At 36.2% G+C, this 23,457-nt stretch overlaps 1 protein-coding gene across 11 annotated transcripts in view; it reads left to right on the top strand.

Moving 5' to 3' along the window:
- The window catches only part of CHD9 (chromodomain helicase DNA binding protein 9), a 272,858-nt gene that overhangs the window by 95,869 nt on the left and 153,532 nt on the right, over window positions 1-23,457 (top strand). For 9 of the 11 annotated variants that reach the window (XR_005200569.1, XR_005200570.1, XM_017530098.2 and 6 more), the window contains exon 2: window positions 762-2,376. Coding sequence is in view for 8 of the 11 variants with exons in the window: in XM_017530098.2 (XP_017385587.1) it covers window positions 925-2,376 (1,452 nt within the window). In the remaining 3 variants the exon portion in view is untranslated. Of the gene's footprint in view, window positions 1-170; window positions 190-761; window positions 2,377-23,457 lie in introns of those variants that run through there. The other 2 variants (XM_037739112.1, XM_037739115.1) reach the window with 2 other exon arrangements.

Below are 23,457 nucleotides of genomic sequence, written 5' to 3'. Positions count from 1 at the left end.
GTCAAGTAAAATTAGTTGGTCATTAGGTTTAATAAAATTATTTTATTTATTTATTTATTTTTTTAAAACAGTGTCTCACTCTCTTGCCTAGACTGGAGTCCAGTGGCACAATTATGGCTCACTGCAGCCTCAACTTCTCAGGCTCAAGCAGTCCTCCCACCTCAGCCTCCCAGGTAGCTGAGACTACAGGTACACACCACCATGACCGGGTAGTTTTTAAATTTTTTTTTGACATGGGTGTCACACTTGTTTTCTGGGCTAGTCTCAAACTCCTGGGCCCAAGCGATCCTCCTTATCTAAAAGATATAACAGAAAATTGGAAGTTTCAAAATAATTTTACTCATACAATTTTATTCTTAAAGTAGCTTTATTGAGATATAGTTCAGATGCCATACAATTCATCCATCTAAGTTATATTTAGTGACTTTTAGCATATTCAGAGTTGTTTGTCCATCGCCATAACCAATTTTAGAACATTTTCATTACCCCCAAAGGAAATCCCATAACCTGTTGCTAGCACTTACCAATCACTAGTCCTTCTACCCACTCATTATGCCACCAGCTCTAGTTGACCACTTTTTTCTCTATATATATATTCTTGCCTACTTTTGATATTACATATAAATTGAATCATATAATATGTGGTTTTTTTGCAACTGACCTCTTTCTCTTAGCATAATGTTTTCAAAGTTCATCTATGTTGTAGCATAAATATATCAGTACTTAATTTCTTTTTATTGTTTTTCTTTTTTTTTTTCTAGCATTCTGATGCTTCATGACATGTCATTATTTAGAGCAATAATGAATATTGACCTGTTTTGGATTAGTTGATGATCTTCAGAAATGATCCAATTATATCTACTATAGAGAAGCTGAATATACTCCATCTGGAGTGAACAGCCAGATTGTTACAGAATTTTCAAGATGACAGATCCAATGATGGACTTTTTTGATGATGCCAATCTTTTTGGTGAGACCTTAGAAGGTTTGTCAGATGATGCATTTGTACAACCAGGACCTGTTTCACTAGTTGATGAATTGAATTTGGGTGCAGAATTTGAACCGTTGCACATAGATTCACTGAACCATGTTCAAGGTACTCCAACACATCAGAAGATGACTGATTTTGAACAGTTAAATCAATTTGATTCAATGAAATTTCACCACGTTAATCAATCTTTTGGTAGCCCAGCTGAACATGTGTTATCTCCACACTCTCAGTTTAATTGTTCTCCAATCCACCCCCAAAACCAACCCAATGGTTTATTTCCAGATGTATCAGATGGCAGTCCAATGTGGGGCCATCAGACAGCTACTAGCATTTCAAATCAAAATGGATCTCCTTTTCACCAACAAGGACATTCACACACTATGCATCAAAGTAAAAGCTTTGTGGCACACCATGACTTTGCCTTATTTCAGGCCAATGAACAACAAACCCAGTGCACTTCACTACGCTCACAGCAAAACAGAAATAATCTCAACCCAGGGCAGAATTCTCTTAGCCAGTCTAAAAATTTTATGAATGTTTCTGGTCCACATAGAGTCAACGTTAACCACCCACCACAAATGACTAATGCATCTAATTCACAACAGTCTCTTTCAATGCAGCAATTTTCTCAATCGTCAAATCCTTCAGTACACTTCCTCAAGTGTAGCAATCATCAAGAAGGAAATTTTAATGGACCTTCCCCAAATATGACTTCTTGTTCTGTCAGTAATTCACAGCAGTTTTCTTCACATTATTCCTTTTCCAGTAATCATATATCACCAAACAGTCTACTTCAGTCCTCTGCAGTTCTTGTACCTAATCATACAAATCAGACTTTATCTGATTTTCCTGGAACTAATTCCTTTTCACCTCATAGAGGAATCAAGCAAGAATCTACTCAGCATATCCTAAACCCCAATACATCATTGAATTCAAATAATTTCCAAATGTTGCATTCGTCACATCCTCAGGGTAATTATAGCAATTCAAAATTATCTCCTGTGCACATGAACTTCCCAGATCCTGTTGACTCAGGAACTCAAATGGGCCATTTCAGTGATCATGTAGAAACTAATGGCTTTTCATCTTTAGAAGAGAATTTACTTCATCAAGTGGAATCTCAAACTGAGCCATTCACAGGACTTGACCCCGAGGACCTCCTTCAGGAGGGTCTTCTTCCTCACTTTGATGAGTCAACATTTGGACAAGAAAATTCAAGTCACATTTTAGATCATGACCTTGATCGGCAGTTTACTTCACATCTTGTAACACGGCCTTCTGATATGGCTCAGACTCAGTTGCACAGTCAGGCTCGGAGTTGGCATTCATCGTTTTCTAATCATCAGCATTTGCATGACAGAAATCGCCTTTGTTTACAGCGACAGGTATGTAGCTCTTTGCCTTTATTTTGGAGGTTTGGGGGTAGGGTGGACTGTTAGTCATTGGGTTAATTTTATATGAAACATAGTCAAGATTTCTGAAGCTTAGTAATCGTATTAAGTGACCATACATATTTTGATATGTTTACATTGTTTTAGAAGTCTTATTGAAAGTGATTCACTGATGTGCTCAAAGTAATAGATTAACTTCTATATTTAGAAAATTATAAGGTTAAAGCCTTCTTTTGTAATGTTTATGAATACCTTTAAGAGAAAGTTATTTTATCAAAAACAACTTAATCATAATTACAAGGGAGAAAACAGACTGGGAATTTTTTATTGCAAATACAGTGGGCATTGAGTTCATATTCCTATAAAAAACTTTATAAATTGATTAGCAAACTTTTAAGATCTCAGTTGATAACTAAAGCATATAAGCTGAAATTCACAAAAAGGAAATTAAATTAGTAAACAAAACCTGAATAATATGCAGCTTTAATAATAAAAAATCAATTTAGAGTGTGACTTTATTTTTAACCTATTAGAAAAATATTTTAAATCTTAATGCTTACTGTTGGCAAATTTATGGTTAAATTGGTACTTACATGGCTTTGTTAATTGATACAAATATTTTGAAAACAATTTGATACTACATTAAAAAGTATAAAAATTCTCCATTATGATAACCCAAACATAGCAGAAGTGATGTACTCAAAGATATTTATCTTAATATACTTACACGGGACAACTGAAAAAAGCATAGCTCATTATTGTAATCATATTAGATAGACTGTAGGCACTAAAAAGATATTGAACACTGGCATTGAGAATATGTTAATGATGGAGAAAGAGCAGAATTCAAAATTAAGGTCACAATAAAGAAAGGTTAAGAGTGTGGCCTCTGATACCAGACTACCTGGTTTAGAATCGTGGGTCCTGTTACTAGTTGGATGACTTTGACTTAGATAATTTCTGTGCATCTCTTTTTCCTCATGTTTAAAATGTGAAATAATAGGATCCAGTTAATAGGACCTTGGAAAGGACTAATAGATTTATAATATGTAAACATGCTTAGACTATGCCTAGCACATAGTAAGAAATTAATAAATTGTTTTTGTTTTATTGAGACAGGGTCTCACTCTGTCACCCAGATTGGAGTGCAGTGGCACCATCAGGGTTCACTGCAGCCTCAACTTCTCTGGGCTCAGGTGATCCTTTTGCCTCAGCCTCCTGGGTAGTTGGGACTATAGGCACATGCAACCATGCCCGGTTAATTTTTGTATTTTTTGTAGAGATGTGGTCTTGCCATGTTGCCCAGGCTAATCTCGAGCTTCTGGACTCAACCAATCCACTTGCCTTGGCCTCCCAAAGTTCTGGGATTATAGGCGTGAGACACTGTGCCCAGTCTGTTTTTGTTAATTATACTTTTTTTTCATAGTAGTATGAAAATACATATATGGGCTATGTTAGCTTATGCCTGTAATCCCAGCACTTTGGGAGGTTGAGGTGTGAGGACTGTTTGAGGCCAGGAATTCCAGACCAGCCTGGGCAGTATAATGATACTCTATCTCTACAATAAATACATTTTTTAAAAAATTAACCAGGTATAATGGCACACTCCTGTAGTCCCAGCTACTGAAGAGGCTGAGGTGAGCAGATAGCTTGATCCCAGGAGTTCCAGGCTGAGATAAGCCATGATTACACCACTGCCAGTCTAGGCATTAGAATCAGACCTTGTCTCTAAGGAAAAAAAGAAAATGCATATTTTAAAAAATATCAGAAGAAAATAGGTTTAGGGTAGTGCAATTAAACTTTTCTTTCTTTTCTACAATGTTGTCATGAACATATTACTTTTATAATAAAAAAATTAATGTAATATTTTATATTTTTAAAAATTCTCTGGTTAAATTAATTCATAAAATATTTAAATACGTTGGTTACCTGTGAGATTCAGTGGGCAATGAAATATACTATAGTTCTTGAAATTAAATATGTAGGGATCAGTTTTTCATTTTAAAGCCTTGAAGTATTTGAAAAAGATAAAATCTTTGTCTTTCCCATTGGATTGACTTTAGTTTTATTTCTTTTTTTCTTTTTTGAGAAGGAGTCTCACTCTGTCTCCCAGACTGGAGTTGCACTGACACAATTTTGGCTCACTACAACCTCTGCCTCCTAGGTTCAAGTGATTCTCCTGCCTCAACCTCCTGAATAACTGGGATTATAGGCGTGTGCCACCACACCCAGCTAATTTTTGTATTTTTAGTAGAGATGGGATTTCAGTGTGTTGGCTAGGCTGGTCTCTGGTGTCAAACTCCTGAACTCAGGTGATCCACCCACCTCGGCCTCCCAAAGTGCTGGCATTACAGGTGTGAGCCATTGTGTCTGGCTACTTTAGTTCTATTTCAGAACAATATTTCAGCAGTTTTTGAAATGTCTAGAGAGATGTAGAAATGTTTAAAAGACACAAACCCTTCATCTCCCCTTTTTTTGTGACATGAGTTGAATATTGTGATTTTGCTCCCTCTACTGGAGGAAGATCAAGCATCTCAGAAGGACCCTGGGAAAACTCTCCACTGAACTTAGGTGCATCTATCTACTTTGTATATAAATTTCTGACTAGTTTGTCCAATCATTTTGTCCAGTGTATACTTGAAATTATGAGAGCTTATGATTTCTTTTTAAAAATTTATTTTTCTAAGGCATGTCGTCATTTTGATTCATGTTTTGTTATTTTGTAATTAATGCATTTCTAAACATGCTTCCCTCGCTTTAAAAAGTAGTAAGGACTCCTTTTTTTTTTTTTTTTTTAAGACAGGGTTTCACCATGTTGGTCAGGCTGTTCTTGAACTCCCAACCTCAGGTGATCCGCCCGCCTTGGCCTCCAAAGTGCTTGGATTACAGGTGTGAGCCACCACACCCGGTCCATAAGGACTCCTTTTTATAGATTTAGAATGAATGGAGGGTAATTATAAATAACTAAAGTAGTCTCTAATGCTAGCATATAGATAGAGAGCACTCCATTTAAGAGAAATTATTTTCAGACCCACCTTAAGCAGTCTAACTTGTTCTTTTTTTCACATGTCCAAAAACTGATTAAGGGCAGTTTGTTTGGGATACTTTTTTGACTTATTGAAAGTCTATTCTCAGTCAGGCATGGTGGCTCACACCTGTAATCCCAGCACTTTGGGAGGCTGAGGCGGGTAGATTACCTGAGGTCAGGAGTTTTGAGACCAGCCTGGCCAACATGGTGAAACCCTGTCTCTACTTAAAATACAAAAATTAGCTGGGCATGGTGGCACACGCCTGTAATCCCAGCAACTTCGGAGGCCGAAGTGGGTGAATCACTTGAACCTGGGAGGCAGAGATTGCAGTGAGCTGAGATCCCACCATTGCACTGCAGCCTGGGCAACAGAGCAAGACTCCGTCACAAAAAAGAAAAAAATAATAAGAAGAAAGTCTGTTCTCAACCAAACACCATGGTTTATGCCTGTAATCCCAAAATTTTGGGAGAGAGAGACAGGAGGATGACCTGAGCCCAGGATTTTGAGGCTGCAGTGAGCTATGATTGTGTTGCTGCACTTACCGGCCTGCGTAATAGTGAGACCCTGTCTCAAAAAACAAAAAACCTCTGTTCTCAAGCTTCCTATTACTTCTTAGTTTAAAAAATGATATTTGGGATTTCTTGTTTGAAAGAGTAAAAAGGAGAGAGAGAGTGGTAGAGAGGATTATTGTGATTGTTATTGTATGTTGCATATTAGTGTTATATGTATTGAATTACAGGTCACACATCCTAAATATGTGAAATGCAGATGACTTAATATGTGGAATTGATGACAAATTTTGACAGAGCATAGACTTTTTTTGCCTATGTAATTTTTGTCATGTTCTGTATAGTTATGGTATGCATAGCTGAAATGTTCTATTAAGGAGTTCTTATTATGCCTATGGTTCTATGAAAGGAAATTTTTTTCTGGGTTCTTTATTGGGCTTCTTTAACGCTGTTAATTGTAGTAATTTCATTTTAGACTAAATTAACATCACTACATATGTATGGAAGTTAGCAGATTTAAAAATAATGAAGTGGCATTTTTTTTAATTTATGAAAAATAATTCTTTTTCATAGAGCCAAAACAAGATATTCTTTACTGTTTAAAAAACCATGGATGACACTCTATAAAGTGAGAATGTTGAATATTTAAAGAATATTTCTAAGCCTTGCTTTTTTTCTTTTTTCTTTTTGAGATGGTCTCACTCTGTCACCCCGGCTGGAGTGCAGTGGTAGAGTTCAGTTTACTGCAATCTCTGCCTCCTGGGCTTAAGCGATCTTCCTGCCTCAGCTTCCCAAGTAGCTGGCACCACAGGCATGCGCCACCATGCCCCACTAATTTCTGTATTTTTTGTAGACATGGGGTTTTGCCTTGTTGCCCACGCTGGTCTCGAACTCCTGTGCTCAAGTGATCCTCCCTCTTCAGCCTCCTAAAATGCTGGGATTACAGGAGTGAGCCACTGTACCTGGCCTAGCCTCTTTTTTTAAATTCCCCAACTATAGAGGGGTGATTATAGATATCATTTCAAATATCTCAGAGTACCCTGAAGTCTGTGTCAATTGTTAACAACAGTGAATATTGCTGAGTTGACTCTAGAAATTTTACTGTTTAGAAAAGAGAGAGGAGCCAAGACACAGCGGGAAGAGGAGCCAGAGGGAAATAGAGAATAGGGAGGTTGTTGGGAGGAGGAAGAATAAAGAAAAAAATCAAGAAGCTACAATAAGTATTTCCAAATGAAAGTATATACAAGGCATAACATAGGGAAAATACTAGCTTATCATCTCTAATTTTTAGAACAAAGGAATTTTGAGAGAATAATACTCTGAACTTTTTATTGCTCTTGTGACAAATATTTTCTGCTGTCTTTATAACAGAATCTTTAGTTTTCGACTTATTTGTAAAGTGGAAATAACATGGAGCACTATGTGATCTCTCAATGTTTGTAAATTAAGTTTACTGCAAGAATTCTGTAGAAGCGAAACATGAGGGATGGCAGAACTGGCATTCAAAACAGGAAATAGAATTTTAAGAGGTACTCATACATAATGTTTTATTGGTATTTTTTTTTTTTTTTTTGGGTAGGGGACAGGGTCTCACTCTGTCACCCAAACTGGAGTACGGTGGGGCATGATCATGGCTCATTGCAGCCTCCATCTCCTGGGGTCAAGCAGTCCTTCTGCCTTAGCCTCCACTATAGTGCACCTCTAAGCCTGGCTAAATTTTTTTATTTTTTGTGGAGACAGGGTCTCACTGTGTTACCCAGGCGGGACTCAAACTCCAGCAATCCTCCCCACTCAGCCCACCAAGGTGCCTGATAAATGTAATAAATTGTTGTTATAAAAAAAATTGGTCCACATCACAATGTGAAGAATAAGTCATTTGCAATATTATTACCGAAAGATTATCACTGTTGATGTTTTGTTACGTAAGTTTCCAGCGAGATCTCTTGTCTGTCCTTTTTCCCTTTCCCATATACATATTTTTGAATTTTTTTTGGTGGGGGAATGGGAGTGTTGCTGCTGTTGCCCAGGCTGGAGTGCAATGGCATGATCTTGGCTCACCACAACCTCCACCTCCCTGGTTCAAGTGATTTTTGTGCCTCGGCCTCCCAAGTAGCTGGGATTACAGGCATGCGCCACCATGCCCAGCTAATTTGTATTTTTATTAGTGAAGGGGTTTCTCCATTTTGTTCAGACTGGTCTCGAACTGCTGATCTCAGGTGATCCGCCCGCCTCAGCCTCCCAAAGTGCTAAGATTACAGGCGTGAGCCACTGTGCCCAGCTGGTAGTTTTGAATTTTTAAGAAACAAAATTGAGATTATATGGTTTATACTTTCTGGCAAATTGCTTTTTAACCTTCCAGTTAACATGTTGCATACATTTTTCATGGCATTATTTTTCTAAAAATGATTTTGAGTAGCTGAATAGTTTGTAATGGTTTAGCAACCATTGTAAGGTTGCTAAAGTACCGTATAAAAGTAAGGTTATGACTGAGATCTGGAAAAATCTGAATGAAGGTGATTAAAATATCTTCATATTTTTATTGCATATATTACTGCAATAATTGAATTTAAAGTAAATGCATAGTAATAAAAAATTTAATGGGTAAGACATAGCATATACACTGTGCCAAGCACTGTTCTGCATACTTAACATTTGTTATCACATTGATCTATCACAACCATCCTTTTATTTGGATATGATTTTTTCCCTTCAATTTACATGGTTGGAAACTGAGATACAGATAAGTTAAATAATAAACCCTAAGTCACACAGCCAGTCAGTCAGTGACCATACTGGATTCAAACCAAATTTAACTCCATTATTTCTGGTCTTAACAACTTTCACTTTACTTAAAAGTGTATTGATATGTTGTAATATTTAACAATAATTACTAAATGATTTCCTCCCTCTTCTGCCATTCAAAAATTAATTTATTGAGGAAAAAGCTGGCTTTAGAATCTATAAGTGGCCAAGACCATGCCTCTCATGTTTTCTGGCTATATTCACAATAATTTATCTATTAGCAGAGGAAAAGTCAATGCCAAAAGAAGACAAACAAAAAAAAACTCAACTAGGCTAGGTATGGTGGCTCACGCCTGTAATCCCAGCACCTTGAGAGATAGAGGCAAGAGGATCACTTGAAGTCAGGAGTTCAAGACCAGCCTGAGAAACCATAGCGAGATCCTCACTCTACAATTTTTTTTTTCTTTTTCTTTTTTTGTTTGTTTTGTTTTTTTTTGAGACGGAGTTTCGCTCTTGTTACCCAGGCTGGAGTGCAATGGCGCGATCTCGGCTCACCGCAACCTCCGCCTCCTGGATTCAGGCAATTCTCCTGCCTCAGCCTCCTGAGTAGCTGGGATTACAGGCACGCGCCACCATGCCCAGCTAATGTTTTTTGTATTTTTAGTAGAGACGGGGTTTCACCTTGTTGACCAGGATGGTCTCGATCTCTTGACCTCGTGATCCACCCGCCTCGGCCTCCCAAAGTGCTGGGATTACAGGCTTGAACCACCGCGCCCGGCCACAATTTTTTTTTTTAATTGAGAGTGCTGCTGTGCACCTGTAGTCCTAGCTACTCAGGAGGCAGAGGCAGGAGGATCACCTGCGCCCAGGAGGTTGAGGCTGCAGTGAGGCATGATTGTGCCACTGCACTCTAGCCTGGGTGATAGAGCAAGACCCTGTCTCAAAATAAACAGACAAACAAAAAACTAAAATAGATATTGCTTCTGAAAGTGTTCTTTTGTTTGTTCATTTGTTTAAAGACAGGCTGGAGTGCGATGGTGCAATCTCAGCTCACTGCAACCTCCACCTTCCAGGTTCAGGCAGTTCTTGTGACTCAGCCTCCCAGGTAGCTAGGATTACAGGCATGCACTACCACACCTGGCCAATTTTTTTGTAATTTTAGTAGAGACAGGGTTTCGCCATGTTGCCCAGGCTGATCTTGAACTTCTGGTCTCAAGTTATCTGCCTGCCTCAGCCTCTCAAAGTGCTGGGATTACAGGGGTGAACCACCATACCCAGCCGTGTTCTGATGTATTTTGTAAGATGATAGCAACAAATGCCCTAAAGGTAAATCCAATAATTATCATCAAATATTTTGAAGGACTTCAGAGGTCATTATTAGGCCTTATAAGTGGAAGTCACAGAAGAGCAGACTGTCATTTAATTTAAGGAAGAGGTTTGAAATAAAGCCGTTCACTGAAAGCAGAGAGATGGACTAGTTTAGATATGTTACAGAAAGAATTTCTATATCGGGTGGAAAATGGACTAAATTGACAGGTTATTTCAACTCTTAAGATTCTATGGTTGTAATTTTAGGTTTCATTATAGGATATAACATTCATACTGCCTATTTAGCTTCCAAGTGGCAATTACAAAAGATGAAGAAAGATAAACACATGTGACACGTCCTCCACTATCCAATTATGTCAGGGGATTATTTGTTACAGATAAGTAAATTTTCCAGATAGTTAGAATACATTTTAGCAAGCATCAAAAACTTTAATTACATGGATCTTTTCATCTTTCCCCCCAGCAGGTAACGGTGATGGTGGTAGAATGCTCTGTTAAAACAAGATGAAAATAATGTTAAAGGGAGATCTCATATGTTTACATTTTTTAGTTATTCTTAATACCTTCAAGAATTACCCTAACTTAAGAAAGACTGTATTGAAACACATTAGATATTTGAAAATCATCTTAAGCAGAGTTAATTTTATATATATATTAGTTATTATAAAATAGAGGAAAAAGGAAAACCTATATAAAACTAAAGCAAAGGATTTGCTGTAATTTGCTCGCACATAAGCTCTTTGCTATTTTTTTTCTAAGGTACTTTAGTTATAGCATGCTGTTTTTTAAATAATACCTTTTCCTAAGTCAAAAAAGCATCAAATATATGCACAATTAAAAAATTTGTCACTCTACTTTTGCCCTAGGAAAAAAGAAGAAAAATGACTTATAAAATATTTAGATTGTCTCCTTGAATAATTACAATTTTTATAAGGTAACATCTCTCTATTTATCAGAGTTTGTTTAAATCTTTATGCAATTGGAATGGTATTACTTATAAAAGTTACAAAATTTCTAATTGTCTGGCTAAGCCAAAGCATAAAAAAGAAATTCTGTCTAGGAATTTCAGTTGCTTTTTCACTTAAAGTGAACTAGTTACTGGTTTTGTTATTTCTGTCAGATCTTCTAAATTAAAATGTTCTATTTTAACTAGGAAATTATAGAATGTTAGCTACTTCTGAAACATCTTAATTATTAAACTATGTAGTATATTGTAGAAGAGTTAAGCTTTGTACTGCCTGCCAGGAATCAGAGTAACAGAAATTCCAGTTGTTAACATTAGCTGTAAGGCTTATTGACCTCTAGCATGCATACTTAAGGGTGAAAGGTGAATAGGAAGTAAATTCCAGGAGTGTGGAAAACCCAGCTATTGGTGAGAATTTTGTGAATTAATGCAGCATGTGAAGAATGTGAAACTGGAGCCAAATTTCAAAGTAGGTCTCACAAAATTTTGTTGTATTTAGGAAGTACATTCCCAAATACCTTAGGACTACCCAGTCATTTACCATTATTGATATATTAAATTTAAAATAATTTGTTAGGACCTAAAGAGTCATCAGATTTGTTCCTGTTATTGTAACATTAATACAAAGCTATTTTGAAATACTGAAGTATGGATGACAAGATTTCTCTATTTGGATAGTTGGACTGAAATGATTTTAAATTTAGGAAATGTTTTTTAATACAACATGGTGTGGATATAGTAAGGAAGCATGGACTGGTTTCTTGTTAAATAAGATCTGGTCATTTGCTTTGGTCAACTATGCAAATAATATCTTGCACATTTACTATGCAAGGAATACCTTACAAATTATGGAAAGAGGATAATCTTTGAGATATGTTTTTCCTACATAAATATGTTTGTATGCCTGAAAATAGTACAGGTTTACATTGACCATTTATGGATTCATAGAATTTTTGACCTGGACATGGTTTTACTCTTTCTCATATGCAAAGAGTAAACAGGGTTGGTTAGATCATGACTTGCTTGCTGTCCCATAACTAGTTAGCATGTTCCTTTCATAGATTAAACAGTGTAGCGTTTAAGGGTGATCAGAAATGACAACAGTACCCACACTATGGACAGACACATATTTAATGGGCCATATTATACAATACAATTATACCTGGTTGTCTTTGATTATTGAGAAATAATTTTTAGTTTTGTAGGTATCAATTTTAATGTGTAAATTTTTAATCTTTGTCTTTAGTGTTTAAAAATGTAGCTTTACTGTATCTTGTCAAATGTAGGTATAAATTGTATATACATGTGAATGACTGATTATAAATAACATCTGTGTTTTAGAAATGTTGCTTTTTTAGCAATTCTATTTGTTCAGTATTTACTAGATGTCTGCCATATGTAAGAAACTATGCAGGGCACTGAGGTTGCAGAGATGATTAAAAGAAAATTGTCCTACTTTCCCATTGTTCTATATTATAATTTCAGAGATGTTCTTTTCTTATTTCTGATTCATTTTCAGTTGACAGTGGTTTCTAGCACTTTCTCTTAGCGCTCTAGCTTAGTAATTTGTAATGAGTGATTTACAAACAAAAATTAATTTTCATTCTACTTAAAGAAGGTGTTCCTCTAAGCTTCTAGCTTAGCTCTTTGTTTCATGGCATTTGACAATCTGTAATTATTTGATTCTTCAAATACGTATTATATACATGATATAATGTGTATCATATATATGTATCATATATAGCTATCTAAGATCTATTTGCTTTTGTAAATGACAGTGCCAGGAAAGTGGACCCTTCTCTTTTTAGCTTCTAATCTACCTAAATGTATTACAAATTATTGCAAAACTCTTACAAAAATGTGCTATGGGATTCAACTTTTATGAGTTTTTTGTCAAAAAAAGGATTATTGGCCACTTAGATAGATGTTCTTAGAAGATTATATTGTTAGATACATTTCCTACGATTTTTTTTCCTAAATACATTAAATGAAAGTAAGATTTTAGAAATAATTATTTTAAATAATACGGGAAACATTGAGTATAATTAGAAGTAGAAATAGTAATAACATTTGCATGAATATTTATTTATTCATTTTGAGGCAGGAGTCTTGCTCCGTCACCCAGGCTGGAGTGCAGTGGTGCGATCTTGGCTCACTGGAACCTCTGCCTCTCGGGTTCAAGCGATTCTCCTGTCTCAGTCTCCCAAGTAGCTGGGACTAGAGGTGCCTGCCACCACACCCAGCTAACTTTTGTATTTTTATTAGAGATGAGGTTTCACCTTGTTGGTCAGGCTGGTCTCTAACTCCTGACCTCAGGTGATCCACCTGCCTCAGCCTCCCAAAGTGTTGGGATTAAAGGCGTGAGCCACCGTGCCCGGCCTGCATGAAATTTTTAAAATTGGTTTTACTCACATTATTTGAGTTTTTTAGTAGTACATTGGGATATATGTATGTTAATATAAAAGTTGGTATTTCATGGAATTTACAGATGAAATATTTGAGATGTTGAGAAGTAACCTATTAGGTAAGATAGCTACTAATCGTTTAGTAGAAACTTGACTCTAAGTTTATTATGTATTCTACAGTACTTAGCTGCCTTTTACTCACAGCAGCAAAAACAGCAAACATTCAAAGAGCACCTGTTATGTATCAGGTTGGTGCAAAAGTAATTCTGATTTTTGCCATTACTTTCATTGGCTAAAACCTCAATAACTTTTGCACCAACCTATCAGGTATTGGGCTAAGTACTAAAAGTACAAATATAAAGAGACTATTTTAGGGAGATTGGGGGGCAGAAAGGGTCTGGCTCTGTCGCCCAGGCTGGAGTACAGTGGTGCAATCACAGCTCACTGTAGCCTTGAACTCCTGGGTTCAAGAGATCTTCCTACCTCAGCCTCCTGAGTAGCTAGAACTGCAGGCTTGGGCTACCACACCCAGCTAATTTTAAGATTTTTAAATTAATCTCAGCACTTTGGGAGGCTAAGTGGACAGAACACTTGAGCTCAAGAATTTGAGACCAGCCTGGGCCTCATGGTGAAACCCTGTTTCTACTAAAAATAGAAAAATTAGCTGGGCGTGGTGGTGCATGCCTATAGTCCCAATTACTTGGGAGGCTGAGGTGGGAGGATCACTTGAGCATAGGAGGTCAAGGCCACAGTGACCTGATATCATGCCCTGCACTCCAGCATAAGCAACAGATGAGACCCTGTCTCAAAAAATATAAATAAATAAAATAAAATTTTTTGTAGAGATGGGTCTCACTGTGTTGTCCAGGACAGTCTTGAACCCCTGGCCTCAAGCAGCCCCCCCTCACCTTGACCTCCCAAAGTGCTGGAATTGCAAATATGAGCCATGACTCCTGGCTAAAAGAAGCCTTTAAGGCTATATTTCAACTGGTATTTTTGTTATTTTACAAGAAAAAGGATAGCTCCAAGTCAGCTTAAACAGTATTTGAAATGTCAGTATTATGAATTTCTTTAAAATATCTGTATTGAAAGTCTCATTTTTTTCCCTAACCTTTTACTTTAAAAAAAATTCAACTTATGGGAAAGGTGAAAGAATAGTACCCATTACATAGATTCACTAATTGTTCGTTATTTTGCCACATTTGCTTTCTCTCACTGTTTTTATTTCTAATTTTTCTTTGGCTGAACAATTTGATGGTATGTTGCAGACATCATAGACACGTTGCCCCTAAATATTTTAACATGACTCTACTTAGAACTGGTACATTCGCCTCCATGAATATAATGCTTTTACCACAACCAATAAATCTAAAATAAAATAACATCATATACTATAGAGTCCGAATTCAAAATGTTTAACCTGTCCTAGTAGTAGTCTTTAGGGAAATATTTGGTTTAAATTCCAAGACCCAATCAAAGGTCAGGCATTGCATTTAGTTGTTATGTCTCTTTAATCTCCTTTAACCTAATACAAGTTACCCCTGCCCTTTCTGTTGTTCCTTCCTAACGTGACATTTTTTTTTTTAAGTACAACTACAAGCCAATTGTCTATATTTGTTTGGTTATTTATAATTCAGGTTAAGCAACTTTTTGTGTGTGAGAATGCAGTATAGATGCTATCTATTGGATCACATTAAGACATACAATGTTAGTTTGTCCCATTATTGGTGATGCTTAATTTTATCACTTAGTAAAGGTAGCTTTTCACTTTTGTAATTAATCACAGGGATTTTTCTATAAAAGAGTTAGAGTCATGGATTTGTAAAAAATCATTTTTTGTTTTTTTTTTTTTGAGACGGAGTTTCACTCTTGTTACCCAGGCTGGAGTGCAATGGCGCGATCTCGGCTCACCGCAACCTCCACCTCCTGGGTTCAGGCAATTCTCCTGCCTCAGCCTCCTGAGTAGCTGAGATTACAGGCACACGCCACCATGTCCAGCTAATATTTTGTATTTTTAGTAGAGACGGGTTTTCACCATGTTGACCAGGATGGTCTTGATCTCTTGACCTCGTGATCCACCCGCCTTGGCCTCCCACAGTGCTGGGATTACAGGCTTGAGCCACTGTGCCAGGCAGAAAATCGGTTTTAAAAATCAGTGCATTAAAATCAATATGCTATAATGTGTCATAAAAATGTGTTTGTAAAAATGTGTTATAAAAATTAATATGTTAAAAATCAATGATATAACACATTGCCATCATTATTCTTTTTGAATATTTGGCCAGAGGAAGTCCAGTCAAGCCAACTCTGTGCTCTTTTAACATGTCCTCATTAATATGTAAGTACTTCTGGTGCAAGAACTTTGTAATTACCCTGCCTTAGACCTGGAATGTGCCTTTTCTTCCAGGAGCTGATTTGCTTTTTGATTGACCTTGTAAAATGCCACAGCATCTTGGAGTACCATTATTTTGTAATTTCGTGTGTGTGTGTGTGTGTGTGTGTGTGTGTGTGTGTGTGTGTTTTGGAAGCTTGTGGTTGTATGAACAAACTCCAGAAATTCTAATTGAATTTCACGAGTGCTTTGTTAACATCTCTGAATTTGTTTAGGCCCTTACTTGGTATTTTATTTAAGTTAAACTCATACTGAACAAGGCAGTTTAAGTTTGTTTTTTTTTTTTAAGTTGTATACAAATTTTTGAGAACATACTGTGTGCTAAGCACTGATATTCTAAGACAGCTTTGTCAATAAGACATTATTGATGAATTCAGAAAATTTTTGGAATACTTACAATTATAATAATGCAAAAAAAGCATTTGCTTTTTTGCAACTTATGAAGTAAGACCCATATAACAAATATGCATAATAAAAGGTAGTCCCAATGCATGAACCTCCAAAATAATGTGTATTAAGGCAGCGGTATAGACACAGACAATATATATAATAATAATTTAAAATGTTGGTAGATACTAAAATATCAGGTGTACCTTGCTTTGTAAGATCCTTTTGTGTTTCCCCTTTGAAGATTGGTAATATTTTAAATCTATTAATAAAACAATTTAGTTGAAGTTTCTATTGACTGCCTAGTGTATGAAAAGAGATAGACATATGACAGCTATAAAAGTAATACAGGTCCACTGAAAGTATTCAGAAAACAGTTTAGAAAGCACAAAGGACCAGGTACAGTGGCTCATGCCTATAATACTAGCACTCTGGGAGGCCAAGGTAGGTGGATCACTTGAGCTGAGGAGTTCGAGACCAGCCTGGGCAAAATGGCAAAACCCTATCTCTACAAAAACTACCAAAAAATTTACCCAGGTGTGGTGGTACATACCTGTAGTCCCAGATGCTCAGGAGACTGAGTTGGGAGGATTGCTTAAGCCCAGGAGATGGAGGTTGCAGGTGACAGAGTGAGATCCTGTCTCAAAACAGACAAAAACACACACACACATCCTTCATCCTATTAACTAGAAATAACCACTTTTTATATTTTGGGGATATAATGCTTTTAGTTTTATATCCCAAGGCCATTTACCTGTTTGTTTTCTATATCAAATTTTCAGCTTTATGGAGGTATAATTGACATATTAAACAGATCATATTTAAAGTATAGAATCTGGTAAATTTTGACATACGTATATACCGGTGAAATTATTCTCAGTGAAAATATAGAACATACTCATTGCCCTCAAAATTTCCCTATTGCCTTATTGTAATTCTTCCTTCCATTTCCTCCTCCCCACACCCAGACAACCACTGATCTGATTTCTGTGACTATATGTCCATATTCTGGAATATATATATAAATGAATTCATATAGTTTGTATGGCTTCCTTTACTTGACACGGTTATTTTGAGGTTTACTCAGTCATTGGAAGTAAAATAATTCATTCCCTTTTATTGTTAAAATAATATTCTATTATATGGATCTACTATAATTTGTTCATTCACCTGATGATGGATATGATTTCCAGTTTCGGGTTATTTTGAATGAAGATACTATGAACACTTTTTTGTAGTCTTGTGAAGACATATATTTTATTTCCATTGGGTAAATACTTGGCAATGGCTAGGTTTTTAATGGTTTATATTTAACTTTTTACAAAACCAGGAAAATACTTTTCTAAAGTGATTGTACCGTTTTACATTTCCTCTAACAATATCTACGAGTTGCATTCACTCCACATCTTTGTCAGCGCTTGATCTGATACGGTCAGTGTTTTTAATTTTAGCCATTCTGTTAGGTGGATGGTAGTATCTGATAATGGTTTTAATTTGTATTTCCTTAATGATTCATGATATTGAACACTTTTTTCATGTGCTTATTGCTATTCATATATATCCTTTGGTGAAGTTTCTGTTTAAATTTTTTGCCCACTTAAAAAATTGGGTTGTTTGACTTGTTATTGTGTTGTAATATTCTAGTTATCAGATGTATATTTTGCAGATATATTTTCTCCCAGTCTGTGGGTTTTTTTTTTTCTTAACAGTGTGTTTTGAAGGGCAAAAGTTGTTAATTTTGATGAAGTCTAGTCCATTACTTCTTTTTAAAAATACAATAGTTGCATTTTGTTGAATATTTAAGAAATATATGCCTGCTCCAAGGTCAATGAAGATTTTCTCTTATGTTTTCATGTAGAAGTTCTGTGCTTTTCTTACATGTTTATACAGTTCACCATTGAAGCTATTCAGAAATTTTCTTGGTGGGAATATTTTTAATTATAAATTTTATTTCTTTAATAGGTGTAGGTCTCCTTAGGTTATCTTTTTGAGTGAGCTTTTGGTACTTTGTGCTTTTCAAGGTATTTTTCTCATTTAAGTTGTTAAATTTATCAGTGTAATGTTTTTCATAACATTTCCAACCTTTCAGTATCTGAACAATTAGTTATGTACATTTCTGATAATGGTAATTAGCATCTTCCTTTTTTCTAATAAGTATGGCTATAGCTTTACCAATTTTATGAAATTTCATTGATTTTTCTCATTTTTCTGCTTTATAGTTCACTGATTTCTATTATCTTCATTATTTTGTTCTTTTGGTTACTTTGGGTTTAATTTACTTTATTTGTTATTTTTTAATGTGGAAGCTGACATCATTAAGGTCTTTCTTCATCTTCTGTTATAGGCATTTGATGCTATCCATTTGCCAGTAAGGGTTGTTTTAACTGCATCCCACAGATTTGTATTATGTTTTATTTTTATTCAGTTATTCAAGATAGTTTTGAATTCCTACTTTAAGTTTTGAATTCCCCCTTTAATTTCTTCTTTGACCCATGGATTATTTAGAAATGTGTTATTTAGTCTGGGCAACATGGCAAAATCCAGTCTGTACGAAAAATACAAAAATTAGCTGGGCTTGGTGATTTGCACCTGTAGTTCCAGCTCCTCAGGAGGCTGAGGTGGGAGGATTGCTTAAGCCCAGGATGTTGAGGCTGCAGTGAACCAAGATCATGCCACTACAGACTGCAGTCCAGTCTAGTTAATGAAGTGAAACCCTGTCTCAAAAAAAAAAAAAAGAAATGTGTTATTTAATTTATATTTGTTTTCTAGATACCTTTCTTAATTCCATTGTAATCAGTACATAATCTGTATGTTTTAAATTTGTTTACAGTTATTTAAACTTGTCTCTTTTGTATGTTTTACATTTGTTTACATTTATTTAGACTTGTTTCTATAGCTTCTATTAATGACTTTACCTATATTCTTTGCTCTGTTACCTACTTTGATATTAATGTAGTCATTTCTGTTTTGTTTATATTAACATGGTATATCTTTTTCTATACTTGTACATTTAACCTATTTATGTATTAATTAATTTATTTTTAAGACAAATTCTCACTTTGTCACCCAGGCTGGAGTGGTGGCTCGATCATGACTCACTGCAGCTTCAATGTCTGGGGCTCAAGCAATTCTCCCACCTCAGCCTCCCAAGTAGTTGGGACCAGAGACACATGCCACCATGCCTAGAAATTTTGTTTCATTTTTTGTAGAGATACAGTCTTACTTTGTTGCCTAGGATTGTTTTGAATTCATTTGCTTATCTGACAATGTTTGAATAAATGCCAGATGTGAATTTCACCTTCCTGAGTAAAGGGAAATTTTGCATTCCTCTAAATATTCTTGAGTTTTGTTCTGGGATGCAGTTAAGTACTTGGAAATCATTTTGTCCCACGCCTGTAATCCCAGCACTTTGGGAGGCCGAGACGGGCGATCACTAGGTCAAGAGATCGAGACCATCCTGGCCAACAAAAGTAAAACCCCATCTCTACGAAAAATACAAAAAAATTATCTGGGCGTGGTGGCGCACGCCTGTAGTCCCAGCTACTCGGGAGGCTGAGGCAGGTGAATTGCTTGAACGCGGGAGGCGGAGGTTGCAGTGAGCCGAGACTGCGCCACTGCACTCCAGCCTGGCGCCTGTCGGCAGAGCGAGACTCTGTCTCAAAAAAAAAAATAAAAGAAAATAAAATAATAAAATACGCTTTTAAGCTTTTTTAGCCTGGAGCAGCACAATCTTTTGTATAGGGCTAATTTTACTCCCCTACCGACACAATAGCCTTATGAGTTCTCTACCTAATGAAAGTGAAAGTTTTTTTATTGTGGCTAATGTGAGCATGCTGATTTTTTTCTGGGTTTTGAGTAGTCTCTTCACAGACAATTGCTGGTCACTACTCATCTAGAACCTTTAAAGGGGGCCCTCTGAAGATCTCTGGAGGTCTTTGCGGAACACTCTCCTCTCTGGAACTTTGCCTTATAAACCAGTTACCTTGGGTTCTTGGTTTCAAGTTCTGTCTCCAACTCAGGTAGCCTGCCAAATTTCACCTGGCTTCCTATACCCTGTTCTGTTCTGCAGTTTGCAGTAAGCTGGGGCAATAGTAGGTCTTAGTTGACTTGTCTCCTTTCTCTTAGGGATTGCTGTCCTGGGCCGTCTGATGTACAATATCTAAAAACTACTGTTTCATATGATTTTGCCTTGTTTTTCAGTTGTTTCAACCATAAGAGTAAATCCAGTCCCTAATACTCCATCTTGGCCCTAATCATAACACATAACATCATTTTAATGACTGCGTAACATTTCACAATGAGGAAGTGCCATAATTTAATTATTACTTTATTCTTCTTTGACAGTATGATAAACATCTCTATAGATACATTGTTGTAGATAACCGTGATTAAATTCCTAGAAAATAAGGCAAATGTACATTTTCAAGCTTTGATATGAATTGACAAGTTTTCCTTTGAAGATTTGTACAAAGCCATAACTGCTTTTGAGCAATTATACTCAAGTTCATGGCTTTACATATATTTTCTCATTTAATCTTCACAATAACTCTGTGAGTTAGATGTTATCTACTGTGTTTTGTTTTTTGTTTTTTTTTGAGATGGAGCCTCACTCTGTCACCCAGGCTGGAGTGGAGTGCAGTGGCGCAATCTCAGCTCACTGCAGCCTCCACCTCATGGGTTCAAGTGATTCTCTTGCCTTAGCCTCCTGAGTAGCTGGGATTACAGTCTTCTGCCACCATGCCCGGCTAATTTTTATACTTTTAGTAGAGACAGGGTTTCATTATGTTGGTCAGGCTGGTCTCAAACTCCTGACCTCAGGTGATCCGCCCACCTCAGCCTCCCAAAGTGCTGGGATTATAGGCATGAGCCACTTCATCGGCCTTATCTACCGTTTTTACAGATAGATAAGGACATGAAGCATAGGATGGTTAAATGGCTTGCTCAGAGTCAGAGATAGTGCCAAAGCAAGGATTCAAGGATAGGAAGCAGGTCTCTGGGGCCCATACTACCATCTATCAGCTTAGAATATGGGAATGTTGAAGCTGGAAGGAACCTACAACCATGTATCAGTTTTCTACTGCTGTTATAATAAATTATCACAAACTTAGGTGTCTTAGAACAACACATACTTACTATCTTACAGTTCTGGAGATCAGAAGTCTCAACTGGATCTCACTGATCTAAAATCAAGATGTCAGAAGGGCTGCAGTTTTTTCTAGAAGTTCTATGGGAGAATCCGTTTTCTTTGCCAGTTTATAAAGGCTGCCTGCACTCTGTGGCTTGTAGCACCATTCTGTCTTTAAATCCAGCAGTGGCTGGTCAAGTCTTTTTCACGTTGTATCATCCTAAGTTTTTTTTTTTTTTTTTTTTTTTTTTGCCTATGCTGCCGCTTTTTTTTTTTTTTTTTTTTTGCCTCTTTCTGCCACTTATAAGGACCCTAGTTATTACCTCAGGCCTACATGGATAATTTACGATAATTTCCCAGCTCAGCTTGATTAACAACCTTAATTCAGTCTGCAACTTGAATTCCCTTTTGCATATTACCTAAAATATTCACAGGTTCTGAGGATTAGGAGTTTGATACATTGAATAATCAGGCCATTATTCTGCCTACAACAAGCCATAAAGGTCAATTAGAAGATGCTCCTTTAACGAAAGAATGAATTAACAAGGGATTGATTTATGACTTTATGACCTCACATTATGAAGAGCCTATTTGAGTACCTTACTTTTCTGCTCCGTTTGTTCTCACGTCTTCTCATGCTGGGAATTACCTAGTGGTATAGAGTAAAATGATTTAGAATTGGGCTACTTGAAATTTATAGTTCCAGATTTCTCAATAATGCATATTTGAATGATTTAAATAAACTGAGCAATTTTTAAAAAAGCAAAATTGTTATTCATTCAGCAGTTATTTAGTAAACCCCATCCTGGGGCTTTGTGACAAGCATTGTGCTAAGTACTTTTTATGGGATCACATTTTATCCTCACAGCAATCCAGTAATGTTAGTGGTAACATCTTTATTTATTATTATTTATTTTATTTTTATTATTTTTTTGAGATGGAGTCTCACTCTGTTGCCCAGGCTGGTGTGCAGTGGCGCCATCTTGGTTCACTGCAGCCTCTGCCTCCCGGATTCTATAGATTCCCCTCCCTCAGCATTCCAGGTAGCTGGAATTATAGGCACGTGCCACCACGCCCAGCTAATTTTTATATTTTTAGTAGAGATGAGATTTCACCATGTTGGCCAGGCTGTTCTCTAACTCCTGACCTCAAGTGATGTGCCTGCCTCAACCTCCCAAAGTGCTGGGATTACAGGCATGAGCCACCACACCCAGCCGACACCTTCATTTATAAATGAAGAAACAAGATTCTAGATAGTATAGCTTCAAAATCACAAACCTAAAGCTTGAACCCAGACTTAAGAAAAGTAGATATTAAGAAAATATTTTAAAAGTCATGATTTGTTTGTAGGTCTGGATCTGAAAGGGAAAAAAAAAACACATGATTTTTTTAAGTGGCTTTAATGATTATTTACATAATGTTCATTACAAAATAATTTTATATGATTTTAAGTTAAATCCGTAGGTAGATATTATAGTACTAGAATAAAAAATCAGATAATTTGTTGTGCTATCAAATAGCAGATTATAGTCAATAACAATTTAATTATATATTTTAAAAATAAGAGTATAATTGGATTGTTTTTAACCCAAAGGATAAATGCTTGAGGGGATGGACACCCCATTCTCCATGATACGATTATTATGTATTGCATGCCTGTGTTAAAATATCTCATGTACCCCATAAATATATACAACTACTATGTACCCACAAAAATTAAAAATTATTTTTTTAAAAAATCATATAATCTGTTGTACAAAGTGGTGTTGTATTTTATTTTGTAGAAATGTCACTGTTGACTCTGTTTCATTGTAACATGTGCTTTCAGTACTTTCTTGACATTACTCATGTGGCGGTCTCTCTTACTGTAGGAAGTGAGCCAAAATTATTAGAAAGTTGAATTCATGAATTTCTGTCATTAGACAAGCTATTTATGAAGGAAAGAAATAGATATTTTTCCTCTTTATTCTTGACATTACTTTCTCAATTCCAGTGTTAGACAGTAAATCTTTTGGAGATGGGTTTTCAGATGTGAATTTCTTTGATAAAGTGGGAAGAGCAGTGGATTTGGAGTCAAAATAACTGACTTCAAGTCCTGGCCTTGTCATCTACTATCATACTAGTCTTATACAAGTTACTTCTACAGCTTTCTCATCTGTAATACGTGGATATTTGTTTCTGGGGATTATTTTT

This window comes from Cebus imitator, unplaced genomic scaffold, assembly GCF_001604975.1.
Source record: "Cebus imitator isolate Cc_AM_T3 unplaced genomic scaffold, Cebus_imitator-1.0 Scaffold63, whole genome shotgun sequence".
NCBI classification, from domain to species: Eukaryota; Metazoa; Chordata; class Mammalia; order Primates; family Cebidae; genus Cebus; species Cebus imitator.
The sequence above is the reverse complement of the archived record's forward strand: the minus strand, read 5'-3'. Positions and strand labels throughout refer to the sequence as shown.